At 42.1% G+C, this 15,033-nt stretch overlaps 1 protein-coding gene across 1 annotated transcript in view; it reads left to right on the top strand.

Moving 5' to 3' along the window:
• The window catches only part of GCN1 (GCN1 activator of EIF2AK4), a 45,778-nt gene that overhangs the window by 13,464 nt on the left and 17,281 nt on the right, over window positions 1–15,033 (top strand). The window contains 21 exon segments of the mRNA XM_086623819.1: window positions 627–719; window positions 2,177–2,252; window positions 2,428–2,587; window positions 3,524–3,713; window positions 3,833–3,957; window positions 4,290–4,468; window positions 4,644–4,737; window positions 5,473–5,586; window positions 5,780–5,978; window positions 6,469–6,624; window positions 9,603–9,784; window positions 10,019–10,099; window positions 10,583–10,730; window positions 11,442–11,568; window positions 11,723–11,883; window positions 11,886–11,911; window positions 12,306–12,376; window positions 13,166–13,331; window positions 14,279–14,473; window positions 14,664–14,817; window positions 14,820–14,909. Coding sequence (XP_086479945.1) covers window positions 627–719; window positions 2,177–2,252; window positions 2,428–2,587; window positions 3,524–3,713; window positions 3,833–3,957; window positions 4,290–4,468; window positions 4,644–4,737; window positions 5,473–5,586; window positions 5,780–5,978; window positions 6,469–6,624; window positions 9,603–9,784; window positions 10,019–10,099; window positions 10,583–10,730; window positions 11,442–11,568; window positions 11,723–11,883; window positions 11,886–11,911; window positions 12,306–12,376; window positions 13,166–13,331; window positions 14,279–14,473; window positions 14,664–14,817; window positions 14,820–14,909 — 2,787 coding nt within the window.

Below are 15,033 nucleotides of genomic sequence, written 5' to 3'. Positions count from 1 at the left end.
AAGTGGTGGATTCCCCAGCATTGGATGCTTCTAAGATTCAGCTGGACAGGGTGCTGGGCCATCTTGTCTAGACCGTGCTTTTGCCATGAAAGGCTGGACCAGATGATCCTTGAGGTCCCTTCCAACCTGGCATTTTATGGTCCTATGACCTGACTGATGCATTAGAAGTAATTTATTATTTATTTAATTGTTATTTGTTTAGTATTTTTACAAACCATCCTCAGAAAGCATGAGGACTGGAATTCTGTCTTCCATTAGAAGGTATTACAAGAACTGTCTGAGTTCATACATATGCCAGGATATAAAATCCAGGTGTTTTCTGTCTGTCAAAAGCAAGACACCACTTTCCTCCTTTCCTTCATTTTTAGGCAGGCTTACCCTGTGAAAGCTTAAGGTGCAACAGACTTTACATTTCACAAGTGTAAGAGAAAGAAGTTTTTTTCAGCAGTTGTTTTTTGAGCATCTTTACAGTTCTGAATGAGAGATGAGAGGCTTTATAATGGAGGGCAAGTAAAGCTAGGAGTGAGTGATTTCAGGAGATAGAATTCTGCTGTATTTTATGTATGCTGGTGAGTTCTGACTTGTTTTGAAACATCCTTGATAGACATCTGTTCTTTTCCTGTCAGAGTCTAAGCTGAGCGGTTTCTGGCAGCTCATTCTGGATGAGAAAAAACAAATTTTTACATCTGAGAAGTTTTTGCAGTCTGCATCAGAGGAAGGTAAGTTGTCAGTTATTGTGTATCCAGTTGATGTTTAACTATATTACTTAGTACTTACAAGAGCTATGTTGCTGTTAGCCCTGTTGTATGGTCCTTGGAAGATCCAGTTTCAGATTAAAATGCGCAGCTTGCTCTTGCAGAAGCACATCTAGACTAATTGTAGTCTAAGTTTGACAATGGATTAATTTATTTCTAATGAACTTGACTTATCAAACATTTATGATTCCAAATCCGTATATTCTGTAAAACTCTTTCCAATACAAAATGTGTCTATGTGGTGTCCAACCAATGTAAGAGACATGGAGAAGCCTAAAATTAAGAAGATGATGGGGAAAAAGTAAAATAAGGCTGGAGAAGAAAATATGTAGGTGAAAATCTTAAGATATATGGGGGAAGAGTAATAACAGATAGGAAATCAATTGGATTATAAATTAGTCTCTGTGCTCTGTTTTGTTCTCTTGTATTTAAAGATTAACTGAAAAAAATTAATAGAATGTGCCCAGCAGAAAACATTGCTGACTACATTTTAAACTGAAAATTATGAAAATGAGTTCATGAATCATTTCTCTGAAATGAATTCATTTATCTTCTGTACAAAGCTTTGAGGAGGTAAAGTTTTCTAAATGGGAAATAACACCATTTCTCCTTTGCTTGCTGTGATCCCTGTTTCCTGAAGGCAATGTGTGTATCCATTCATTTTCCCTCCCAAGTCTGCAAATATCCTGATACAGCATGATGTGGAAGAAAATTTTGTATTGCTCCTTTAGCATGTTAGCTCCAAAAAGTAATGCTGGTATTTTGAGAGTAAATATGGTCATGATTTGGTATTGGTTGTCTAAGCAGGAACATCCAGCTGACACACGTAACCTGTACCACACGTAATAGGGGTTATAACACACCCCACGTTATGGGTTATAACACACCCCACGTTATGGGTTATAACACACCCCATGTTTCAGGGCTTTCTGTTCCTGCTTCTGTGGTACGGTTGAATGTTGATGCACAAACCAAAGGGCCTAGTGACAGCTGAAGCTCAGAAGATGGTATGAGGTCAGATATGAAGGCTGCAATTCAAATAGCAGAGTGCACTTGTGCAGGAATTCAGTATATGTTTTATTGTCACTGAAGACGTTTTGGCAGCGCTCAGGAATTAACAATATTGATCCAGCAAGCACGATGTTTATAATTTGGTTTCCTCTGTTGACTTAGACAAAAATAGGTCACACATAGTGGTCAGAAAAATTCAGCTAACAACATTTCTATGAAATCATGGTTCTGTTTCCAGTCTTGGCAGATCTAGTTGGATTTATCTCTACCTTCACTGAGCAGATTATGTAGAGGCTCAGTTTGAGTAGCTATTTGAATGCGTCCCGCTTGCTGTTTGTTTGTTTTCAGGTAAAAAAGTCTGTTTCCTTATGAAGTCTCATGCTGTTTTAAATATTTGTCTTTTCCCACAGCAATGTGTACAGTACTGCAGCTGACAGAGCGCCTTCTCTTGGATCATGCACAACGGCTGCCTGAAAGTAAAGTTCAGTACGTAGACTGCTCTTGCTGCCCCCCATCTGCGTCTGATGCCTCTTGTTAACGCGGGCAGTGGAGAGGGTGGGCCTGGGACATTGCGCAAAACGTTGGACTCGTCGTGCTTTTGTGTCCAGTTGGTTTGCAGAGCTGTCTCCTTTGCTAAACCTGTTTATTTTTCCATTTTCAGGCAGTATCACCGTGCCCTTATTGCAGTACTGCTGAGTCGGACCTGGCATGTTCGAAGACAGGCCCATCAAACTGTTAAGAAGCTCTTGTCCTCTCTGGGAGGGTACAAACTGGCCTATGGGCTCTTGGAGGAGCTGAAAGTAGTTCTTGCTTCTCATAAGGTGAGTAGTCAAGAAGCTTAGTCTCTACTTAGACAGTTGTTTGGGTGCTGCCAATCACCTCCCTTCCCTAGATTTGCTGTTAGTATTGACACAGAGTGTGATATTCAGGTGATTCAGTTCCAGATGATCACCTAGAATGCCACTTGGTGCTAGGTTACTGCATATTACTGTATCAGTGTCTGTGGTGTGCCTAGTCTTCCCTATATACACAGAAGACATATTATTCAAAGTTGTTTGGGGAAGAAGCTGTAGTTTTCCGTGTGCTTCTATTATTTTAATCCAAATGTAATCCCTGCTGGAAGACCGAGTGCTTTGTTCTTTTCTTGGTGTCCTAGTTCTTCGGCCCGGGCTTATAGCTCGGGCTGCCTGTTTAAAACAAATGTAATAGCAGTACTTCAGTAGCAACTATTGTAAAAAAGGAAAAAAAATTGGAAAGAAAACAATGAATGCTATATTATTGGGCATGCTGCTAAGCCAGCACCGTGTCAAGTTGTGTAATAGATTAAGTTGCATTAATTAGGTACCGAGGCTGGGATTTTGTGAATAGTCTTGCCATGTCACACATACAGCCTGAATAAAGTATTTTTGAAAAGATACTGGGTAAAATTAGACTGCAGAAGTTGGGCATTCTGTTCCCAGCCAGCTGGTTCAACCTTTTCCAAAGTCCTCTTTGCCAAAAATGATCATTTTAGTTTTAATTTACCCCAGCTTGCCAAATCTAGTGTAGTCCTCCATTGTTAGTCTTTCTGTCACTGTCATCTCTGTGCTTTGGTTCCACTGTTATCTTTTATCCCTTCTCTCCTTTGAAATCTTCAGGTTCTTGGTACTGACAGAGGGAGCTGATTGTTGGTATTCAGTATGGTGTAACTGTGGGGAAATGTGCTCAGGGCTCAGGAAGGCTTGCCATGATATGTTAATGATAAGTTGTCCACTCAGGTTCTGCCTCATGAGGTCCTGGTGATGGAGTCGGGAGAGCTGTCGGAGCAAGGAAAGACATACATTCCTCCTCGTGTCCTTCACGAGGCACTCTGTGTCATCTCCAGTGTGGCAGGGCTTGATGTGGATTCCTTTGAGCCCGAAAAGCTGGCTCTGGAGATGCTGCTCGTGAGCTACCATCCATCTGTAGGTAAGTGAAGGGATAAGACCGCTCTGTGGCTGATGTACGAGTTTTTTATCTTCATTTTTTGTTTCATTGTGTTAGCAGTCTGCTTCAAATTGATTATGCTCACTTGTTCTTCTTGCTAGCGGCAGTGCAGCCGGGTCTTTGGCCAGCCTTGCTCATCAAGATGAAGATAGATCCAAAAGATTTCATTACCAAACACCTGAATGACATATTACCCAGGATCACTGCCTACACTCCAGAGAACCAGGTGATAAACTTCTGCTTTCCTTCAGTTAGTTTTGGGAGATACTTTGGAACAGGAGAGTTTTCTGGAGGAGTTAAGGACTAACTGATCTATAAGGACGATCTGTCGAAAAAGCAGGTTCAAAGACAATGTCTCTGGTGAAAAGGAGCTGAGATTTAAGGGGGAAAGAATGTGTAGCAGCAACTGAGTAGAATTCTAGCTAAGATTCAAGTATCCACTGAGCAAAGAATTAGGAATTAGAACATAACGTGGGCTGCCTCAACAGGGCATACTTTTTTGAGACAATTTCAAGGGATATTGATAATATTTTTTTTTTTCCTTTGTTTTCTTGATAGTCGTCTATGAATGCAGTGGGATCTCTCTCTCTGCTTTCACCTGGTAGAGTGCTTCCCCGGCTCATCAGCACTATCTCAGCATCAATGGAGAATCCAGCTCTGTGCCAAGTTACCCGGGAGGAATTTGCCATCATGAAGACACCAGAGGGAGAACTGTATGACAAATCTATAATACAGAGGTGAGACTTTATAATTTTTTTTGTCTGCGCACCTGGGGAATTGATTGCAGCTGGCATCTAGCCAGCGGGTGAGTGGGTTTGTCAGATGCTCTTTCTGGGAAGAAATTCCAGGATTTGCGTGCCTGGATTTTAATCCAGAGCAGTGGTGATTCTTTTTTTTGCTTCTCCTTCTCAGTGCTCAACAGGATAGTATGAAAAAGGCTAACATGAAGAGGGAGAACAAAGCTTATTCCTTCAAGGAGCAAATCATTGAGCTGGAGCTGAAGGAAGTGAGTTGATTGGAACAGGAAAGCCAGCCTGGTGTCAGAACCTTCACTGCCATCTCATCTGTTTTGTTGTGTGGCTTCTGACGTGTGTGTACACTGTTGGGAAAGCTTTTCTGAACTTCTTTGAGTACCTAAGTGTTATCTTCTCTTACATCTGTATGTAGCAGTTTCTTTTCTCTTATATCTGTATTTATGTCAATTTATGTGATATTCTGCTCGTTTGTGTGTGTTGGTTGCTAATATTTGCTTTTAATCTTCATCTCTTGTTCAATGTATCTTGTGTAACTTTTTCAGTAAGGGTTGTTAAATAGATGCTTCCATCTTGTAGACAGCCAGGAGTTCTGTTCAGTCCAGCCAGAGCAGTGGGTGTACATGGGGACCTGCCAGGTTGACTGGAGCATTCTTTTACTAAAGGTTGGCTTGTGTTTGCTCCGGGGAGGGTGATAGACCCATCCACTGCAGAAAGAGCTGGACAGCTCTTTCTACTGATATCAAATAATTTGTGACCAATCTAAACCTGAGATAAATTGATGATATGCTGCTAATGGGACAGGAAAGTGGTGTTAACCTGCTGATGGCCATCTTGTTTCTTCGCTTAAGAGTGATAGGCTTGGAAGAGTATTTTGATATGTTTTAAAGTAAATTGCAAAAAAACCCCATGTGTGCAACTTTCTTTTCTAATTGAGGGGATGACATTAATAGCTCCCGATTAATAATGTCCATGGCTGTCTACGGCAGGAAATAAAGAAGAAGAAAGGAATAAAGGACGAGGTGCAACTGACTAGCAAGCAGAAGGAACTGATGCTTGCACAGCTGGAAAGGGAGTCTCAGATAAGGAAACGGCTGAAGGAGGTAAGTTTTGTTAGTCTTTTTGCCAACCCTGCGGCTACCATGACCCAAATAATTTTGATAAAAGGAAAATAGAATAGCATAGAGAATATTTGGCAATAACCTATTTGTTTCTTTCATTAGAAATTAGATCTAACAACTCGATTTTTCCCAAATTGAGTTTTTGTGGTAATTTTCTGAATTGTTTCTCTTGCAGCTTGATAATGAGCTGGAAACAGCTCTGGGACTCCTGCACACTGTTATAAAGAGAAAGCCTCCTGGTCTAACTCAGTACATTCCTGGTCTCATTGGTTCTTTCTTGCCACTTTTTCGATCACCTTTGGCTGCTCCAAGGATTAAGGATCCTTTTCTTTCCTTAGCTTCCTGTGTCATGCCTGCTCGACTGAACACCTTTGGTTAGTATTTGTAGTTGCTATTTAAGGGCAGAGTGTGTTATTTTTATGGCAGGGTGGTGAAAATACTTGCTTTTACAAGCTGTGGATCATGACCATGTACCACAGAGAGCCAAGAGGAAAAACTACCCTGGAACAGTGCTTAGGGAGATGACTGATGTCCCAGAGGACATCCTGCTGCTGGATAGGACTGGGTCCAAAGACAAGTTGTCGTCTAGTCATTGTGACCACCTCTCAGCAGCAACTTGGTGGCAATGGGATTGTCTCCCCTGTGCAGAGTTTGGAGGATGTGAGTGGAACTCACACGTATGTGTGTGAAGGAAGCTGTCCCCCATAAGCCTTGGGGCTGTGCTTCCTTCTCTGGGCCTCTTTTGCAGCCTGGGCTGTTGCCCAGAGCTTTGTTATAATTCTTGGGTTTATATTCCTGGGGATTTTTCTCTGAAGAAGTCTTTCGTTTTAGTCCTCTCATGGATTCTTTATTCTTTCCTACCAGGTACTTTAGTGAGCCATGTGACCTTGCGCCTGATGAAACCAGAATGTGAATTAGATGAGTCCTGGTGTCAAGAAGAGCTGCCTACTGCTCTGAACAGAGTTGTTAGCTTGCTGCATGCCCATACCGTTCCTAGCCGAGCAGGCAAGGGAGAGCCAGGTAAAAAGTCTTGTAGATCCCGCTGACACCTGCCCCCTGGCAGTAACTCTGTGAGGTGTTTTAGTTTTGATGGTTTGTAGAATGTTTTATAGGTGAGATTTCACTTTTTTTTTTTTTAAATTGGCCAAGTATTCATAGATATGAAAAACCTGAAGGTGGTTATTTTGTGGTGGTAGTAGTAGAAATGATATGACAAGTATAGTAAGTGTAGAAATGATACAAGAATAGTAAGTGTAGAAATGAAATAGTGTTTTTTCTTATAATGCTTCATACAGAAATAATAGGATTGAAATGAAGGCTGCTCTTTTCCAAGGACGGTTCCTACCTTTCAACACCACTTAGCATAAGTGATTCGGTGAGACTAAGTGGAAAGACAAAACAATTGCTAATTGTTATCTGTGATCTCAGCAGTGAAGTGCCTGTGGCCTCTGCTTGTTTGCTGTGTAGTGCTGCAGTTCATGAATATTTGATTCTGGCATGGTTGTAGAAGAAGCAGTTCTTTCCACTCTGTAACACGACAGCAAGCTCCAATATTTGTACAGTGCAGCAATATGATCTGGGTTAAAATGAACCTTTTTTCCTTGTGTTTTTTTTTTTTTTCTTCCCCCCCCCCCCCCGAGTTAGTTTTAATTTACATCACTACCAGAATCTGTTTCATGATGGGGTGCACAGGTACTTTTACCACTCCATTGAAGACAGTGGTACAGAAGAGGGAAGGTAGGTCTGCTTCCTTTGGAGGCAGAGGTGGCTTAGACTGTCTTAAAGCATCTGGTGTACTGCACCGATAGAGGTGGTTCATCATCTTGCTCAATCAAAAACTGCTGTAGTAGATGGTTTATAATTTTTAAGGGAAAATTTCCATTTGGTCCCTTACCCCAGTAGTTCAGTTGTCTTACTGTTCTGTTGCCAGTCAAATCCACAGTTATGTGACTGTGGCACACGTAATCTTCACAGCTGAGTAGTAGCAACTGACCACATTGAGTACCACTTCAGTGCTGAACATCTCAGAGATAATTCAGTGTCTCCACTATGTAATTTATTTCCATAGTAAGTTCAAGTTCATTAATATTTGAATCCATATCAGGCTTATTTCCAGAAAGTAGCTGAAGTATTTTCAACCCTCCTTCTTCAAGATTTCCTACAGTTAAATGAACATTAAATGAATATCTGAAGTTTTTTTTCCGCTTCTCCTGCAAGAGTAAGGAAGTAGGTTCCGTAACATTTTGTTGGACATGTCATGTTATATTCTCAAATGATTTTTCGTCATTTTCAAAGTTCTTTGGAGTATAGTCTTGCAATATTATTCAGTAGAGGTTATTTTCTTGGGCTACCACGCAACCTCAGAGAGATCATACCTCATTATAGTGTGTATGGTAAAATTTATCATTCATTGCTGAAATGCCAAGATACGTTTTACAATCTTTTTCCTATTGGTCAATACCAGCTACTGGGTTAATAGAACATTTATCTTCTCAGATAAAGCTTTCTTCCTTCTGCTGCACATAGAGGCACCATTGCTTAAGCCTAACGATATCCGGCCAATAATTAAAAAAAAAGAAAAAAGCGGTAAAGCAAACAGGTACTGAGCAAACAGGGATAAAAATCCAGCATCAGAAATGGAGGGGCTTTTACCTGAGCTGTTCAGGTGTTTGGTATTAATATTTCTCCCTTGAACTACTTTTGCATTACCCGTGCCCTACATAAGCTGACTAACACTGCAGTATTGTAGCTGCACTGCTCTTCATCTGCATCTTAGAGATTTAAAATCTGGCATTCTCCGACAGCACAGGTAGGATGTAGAAAGCAAACGTTTTCCCTACATGTCGAATACTTGAATTTTAACTGGACTAACTGGAGGACTGGAAGGAGCATTCGTTACGTCCCATGGCCAAGCCCTGTGAGATAGAAGGAGCAAAACCTTTAACAACAGGAATCCAAAAGCTTTAATTTTTTCAAGGGGGGAGGGTAGTTGAGACTTGCACCAGAATTATGGGAACCTCATTCTCAAGAATCCAGCTGAAGACTGGAATGACAGGTTAGCTAGGCTGGTAGGAAGTGTTTAAAAGGCAAAGTAGCTGGCAAATGGGCCCCAACTTCGGGACAAATGAGTTTTAAAAGTGAATTAGTTAAACTGTTTCAGATACCTGTGTGGATCCTCCTGTTCACAAGTAAAATGGACTATAATTTTTTTTTAGTTTAATTCATTTTAATTCTCAGAGTGTACACACAAACTTAATGCACTTTAAATAATAGATTTTATTTCAACTTTGGTTGTGTGATGGATTTGATTTTGTGTCCCGTCCTCACCTGCCTACAAGTATTTCCGGGATAGACAAAGCCTCAGTTTTGCCTGTGTGTCTATTTTAATCCATTGAATTGTTTTGATTTCATTTTCAGTGTGACTTTCACACTGTTGAAGCATTGGAAGTAACTTGGAATCCTAATGTGACTTTAATTAAAGCCACCTCACTGGTGTAGCAGGCAACAACAACATTAGGTAGAATCATAGGCTCATAGAATCATTTAGGTTGGAAAAGACCCTTCAGATCATCAAGTCCAACGGTTAACCCAACACTGAAATGCCACATGTCACTGTTGGAGCCAGACTGTTGCTGCTGTTAAGTGGCAAAGTGGTGGAGGCTGAACAGGGGCCCGGCTGCGCGTGCTGCTTTGAACAGCCCCATGGCGGGGGGTTGGAACTAGATGATCTTTGAGGTCCCTTCCAACCCAAACCATTCTATGTGGATAAGGCCAGACACACATGAGACAGAGTCCTTCAGACTGGGTGTTTCTGGGGGCACAGAAATACTTCGGGTCACTTGGTGTGTTTGGACGTAAGGCTAAGGCTGGCCGTGTTCGTTGTGTGCTACCAAGGTGTATGTTTTACACCAGTTAATATTGTAAAATGCTTAGAGTTATAACATTTGGGGATGTAACAAGATCAGCTGCGCTTACAGGATTATTTCTCCTTTTCGCAGGTGCTGCCCCGTTATCAGCTCCAGCGTTTTCCTTAGTCTTTCCTCTCCTAAAGACTGTTATGACTGAGACGCCCCATGACAGTGAAGACAAGGAGGAATTTCTTGTCAAGATTCTGCAGATCCTTACAGTCCATGCTCAGCTGAGATCATCAGCAAATGGCCAGGCTTTGCTGGTGGATGAGGTGAGTGAGAGCTGTGGGGATCAGATGACCTCCTCCAACAGTTGCTTGGATAAGACATGGGATAAAACAGCTAATGTGTCAACTGGACAAAGCAGATTAATTCTGCAAGTTAGAGTTAACAGTGTAGGATTGTTTTCTGTCACAGGTTTTGACTGTGATTTTTATAAAGCACTTTGGAGTCACAAACATAAGGCTTTTTCTCCTTCCTCCACCTTTTCTTCCCCAACCTTTCAGAATGGCCCAGAGTTGTTGCCTCGAAGAGACATACTGGTTCTGTTGACCCGGGTGATAGGAACAGGTTCTCCACGGTTACAGGTGAGTCCTCAGCTTCATAACCACAGTCAGGATTCTGTCTAAGTTTCATCAGCATCTAACTGAGGGAAGTACACTCACCTAGTTTAAGTCTCTGAGGCTGGTGGTTGATACATTACCAGTTTTCTCCTGTGTGTATGGTATTTTTGGGGGGGATAAAGGGCCTGTATCTTTTTTCCTGTGCGTTTTATTACACCAAACTTATTCCTTGGTTTTCCACAGGTGACATTTTATTCCTTCTCTAAGGCCTTGCTCTGTCGAAGAAGTTTAGTAGTCGCTTCGTTCTAAGTGATGAGATGGCAGAAAGATCAATACCAAAAAGACAAAGGGTTGGACTGAACCCATCAGTTCTTGTTTTCACTGTGAACCTTAGAGAATTTCTTCTCTTGTGATAGCAGTCGGCCTCCACCCTGTGCTTGCTTTGGCCAAGTGCACAGAAGGCGAAGGCAGCGATGTAATCTCTGATACTTCCTCATGGCGTTTTAGGTTTTGGCTTCCAATGCACTGACCACCCTGTGCACCAGCAGCAGCGGGGAGGACGGCTGTGCCTACGCAGAGCAGGAGGAGATCGATGTGTTACTTCAGGCCCTGCAGTCTCCATGCATGAATGTTCGAGATGCAGCTCTCAGGGTAGGTGGGAGTCATTCCAGGGTCACACTGAATTTTTTTAATTTTTTGGGGAGGTGAATCTTCTCCAACACTGATGAAGAGTGGCTTCAGTTGTGATGCCAGTCTTTGGGCAGTGTGTCTGCAGGAGGAGGCACTAGCTACTGAATAATAATGCTCTAAGGAATGCTGTTTGTGCTAGATTCATCCTGCAAAAAGGAGTACTCTGGGTCTGTCCACCCCTTTGTTTTGTTAAAACAGGTGTAATTATGACAACTTAACACCTTCTAGGGCGTAGTCTTAAAGAGAGAAGCTGTCAAAAATGGCTGTGTCTGTGTTTGTCCTGGTGTTTTTGGAAAGCTTCGGGCTTAGGTGCTTCTGAGAAAATAAAAAAAGAACCTAAATAACAAGGATGCTTTGTTTTCTTTGCCGTGGAACAAATTTCAGCTCAGCTCTCCTGAGCTGGCTTCTCTGTACCTAGGAGCAGAAAAAGACTGTAGTCACCAGAGCACAACCTGGTGCCTAGTTGCCTCTGCAGCCTGCATAAGGAGCGCTACTCTGAGTTTCACCATCTCACCTATTAGCAACAGGAAGTCTTTGATAACACTGGCAGCATGCAGCACGAGCAAACATTAATTTTGACACTTCCAACCACTGAGAGATAGACTTGGCAAAGTGTTTGAAAATACCTGTTTCTAAAATCAGATCCTTGCACTTATTCTTCTGTAAACTAATCCAGGGACTGATGAGCTACAGATGGTTCTGCCAACCCCAGACAGTGACGAAAAGAACGGACTGAATCTGTTGCGTCGCCTTTGGGTGGTAAAGTTTGATGTGGAAGATGAGATTCAGAAGTTGGCAGAGAGGTAAGAGTTCTTCCTGGCTGTTTGGATTGGAGCTCCACTAGCAGGGGCTTTGCGTCCCACAGGTGGAGGACAGCTTAGGTCACCCTGATATGTGCATGTAGCAGTGGCTTCTCTTGCTGAAGGGTGATCCGTCACCTCTTTGTGTGCGCTGCAGGTTGTGGGAGTCGATGGGTCTCGAGCTGCAGCCTGACCTCTGTTCTCTGCTGATCAAAGATGTCATCTACCATGAAGAGGCAGTGCGACAAGCAGGTGCTGAAGCTCTTTCCAGAGCTGTAGCTCAATATCGCAACCAAGCAGCAGAGGTCATGAATAACTTACAGAGATTTACCAGGAGAAGCTCTATGTAAGTCCGAAGGGGTTGACAGGCACAAGCTTGTGCCATATTTTATATCTTTTATTAATCACTTTTCCTTTTGTCTGTCTTGAGGATGTGCATGACGCCTACTGTTGCTGTGTTTGAGCTTATCACAGACTTTAATGTCTTGATCCTCAATTTATCAGCCACTAATGGTACCATTTTACAAGTGGAAGATATGTCTTAGGTGATACAGGAAGGCTGTGGCAGAACAGGGACAGTCTAAGGCTTTTTGGGCTTGTTTTTTTTTTTACAATGCTCTTCTGCTAATGGTATCATACCTCTGTGCAGTATTTTAAATGACATTGCAGGTATGGCTGGCGGTATTCTCTGCATTTGTGTCCTTGGAAAAGGCATATGATGATTTTTTTTCTCCTTGCAGAGGCCACCTCCAGTTTTGGATGCTTTGGGACGAGTGATATCTGAATCACCACCTGACCAGTGGGAAGCAAGGTACAGTCATCTTCAGATTGCTCTCATCACGTCCTGTGCATCCAAATGAGATGTTCCAGATTTTTATTTAGAATTTCAGGTAGTGGAGAAATGAAGGAATGTTAAAGGAACAAATATATGTGATTGTATTTACTTGCTGGTTTCATGCTTCCTCCTGGTAGAGAATATTTGTTTCCCTAAAGCAGACTGGGCAGACCAGACTGAAATGCTCTCAGTTCCATCAAAATACTGGATGCTATCTTCTCTCTGTTGCTCTGATAAGAACAGAGTCTTTCCCTCTTAGACTGTCTGACTTTTGTCTTATCTTCCTGTATTCCTACCTTTGTATGGGCAATTGATTGTTTCAAGAGCAGCAGTTCGAACTGTAATGAACTGGACAAATTCCAGTTTGGGTAATTACTTTTTGTCTACTTGTATGCCCTATACAGGTTTAATTGGGGATTATCTTGTTCACTCCCTGCCTTAGGCTAATCTGTTCTTCAGTGCTGATGTACCTCGTTGTAGAGTGGTAGATGAAGTGATCCTGGTGTCGGTCTTTGTTGGCCCAAGTATCTGTAATGCTCAATCAGGATAAAAGTTATTATACGGCTGAAGGATTGTTTGCCTTTTAGGAATCTGGAGCTTGGGGTTATATAATGGAATGCACATAGGTTGGACACTCTGAAGCTCTTTGATTTCGTAATGGTTCTCTCTCAGTTTCTGTAACGTACTACTGATAGCAAATGTGATTGTGACCTTGAGCAAATTCTGTCAGAAGTCAGTAAGCTCACAAGCTCACTGTCTTTACAGGTGTGGCATAGCTTTGGCCCTCAACAAGCTCTCTCAGCATCTGGACAGTTGTCAGGTGAAGCCCCTGTTTCAGTTTTTTGTGCCGGATGCTCTGAATGATCGCAGTCCTGAAGTCAGGAAGTGCATGTTAGATGCAGCTCTTTCAACGCTCAACACTCATGGCAAGGTAAGTCTGAACGCTTCTCTCTCTAGCAGTGGAAGGAGATGGAATGAGAATGTAGATACTATGTTGGAGCCACAGATTTGATTTATTTTTTTTTTTTACTTTATTTTTTCTTAGAGGTTACTGTTACTTGTAACAGCTGAAAACTTTCATGTAGTAGGAATTCTTGTGTGTTCAGAGTTGTTCCATTAGTGACTAGTGTTGACTCAAGTGTAGTTCTTCCCTGCCATTGCTATAAAAAGAAATAGCCCTGAATTAACTGGAGTTAAAATGGTATAAAACTAGAGTAATAAAAATAAAATCAGACGACAGATCTTTTAGTCCTGGTAACGTGAGAATTCCCTTTCAGGCCTTATGCAAAACAAAACATGAAAGCTTGTTGATTGTTGGCTTAATTAAACTGAAAACAACTGACCTCATTCAGAGAATTGAGGACCATCCTTCTCCTCACTGTGAGCCCTTCTCCAGTAATGTAAATCACTTAGCTTCTGATTTCCTTATGTGTGCCAGTCTCTGCTGGACAGCCCTCTGCATTCCTGTTAAGCCGAAGACAATTGGATTATTTTCATGTTATTCATTCTTTCTTTCCATTTCTTAGAAAAGCGATGTGAAGTTTATCTTCTGTTCTCCCTTTGCAAATGGAGCATGCAAAAGAGCACTGATGTTGAGGCTGGTGGTCTTGCCTAGCAGCTTGCATTGCTTCTGGCAAAGCACCGTGCTGGCAGGTCTGGGAGATCTAATTTTTCAGAGCTAACTTCTCTCTAGCTGGAAATATTCGTTGCCTGTCGGGGTGGCACAAGGTTTTATGTGATGTGACACATTAAATGAACTGTAAACACAGTGTGATTGTTCAGTTTGTTGGCTCAGAGAAGAACAAACAAGTCCACTGAGCATAGCAAATCTCATTCGGAGTGGACTCTAGTGGCAAGTTCTGTGGTTTTGTTTTTCAGGACAATGTTAACTCTCTCTTGCCAGTGTTTGAAGAATTCCTGAAAAATGCTCCTAATGACGCCAGTTATGATGCTGTCAGGCAAAGCGTGGTCATTCTGATGGGTTCACTGGCAAAACATCTGGACAAGAGTGACCCTAAAGTGAAACCAATTGTTGGCAAACTGATAGCAGCCTTGTCCACACCATCTCAGCAGGTAGGTGCCTTCTTGGAGGAGTTGTCAGGTTCCATGCAGAGGCAGGTTAGCACTGTGATGCTTTCGGGGATGTCAGAGAGATGAAGAACGGCTCTAGAGTCAGGAAGCTGTCGTTGTGGGTGCAGTCTAGGGAAAAGTTATACTGGTGATGAATATTTTGTGATCTGATAGCCAGTGGATTGTTTTACAGGTTCAAGAGTCAGTGGCAAGCTGTTTACCCACCTCTGGTACCTGCATTAAGGAGGATGCAGGAGGAATGATACAGAAGCTAATGCAACTACTTTTAGAGTCTGATAAGTATGCTGAACGCAAAGGTGCAGCTTATGGGCTGGCAGGCCTGGTCAAAGCCTTGGCATCCTCTCTCTCAAGCAGCAGGAGATGATGACCACACTGACTGATGCTATCCAGGACAAGAAGAACTTCCGTCGACGTGAGGGTAAGGGACAAAAGCTTTTCCCTCCAAATACTTTAGATTTCTCTTTTATCTACTACCATTGTGGTCAGATCAAATGATACCTGAACCCTGTGCTTGGTTTATCTACGTTTATTTTAGTAAAGTT

The sequence above is a fragment of the Tauraco erythrolophus genome, chromosome 19, assembly GCF_009769465.1.
Source record: "Tauraco erythrolophus isolate bTauEry1 chromosome 19, bTauEry1.pri, whole genome shotgun sequence".
Taxonomy (NCBI): domain Eukaryota; kingdom Metazoa; phylum Chordata; class Aves; order Musophagiformes; family Musophagidae; genus Tauraco; species Tauraco erythrolophus.
The sequence above is the reverse complement of the archived record's forward strand: the minus strand, read 5'-3'. Positions and strand labels throughout refer to the sequence as shown.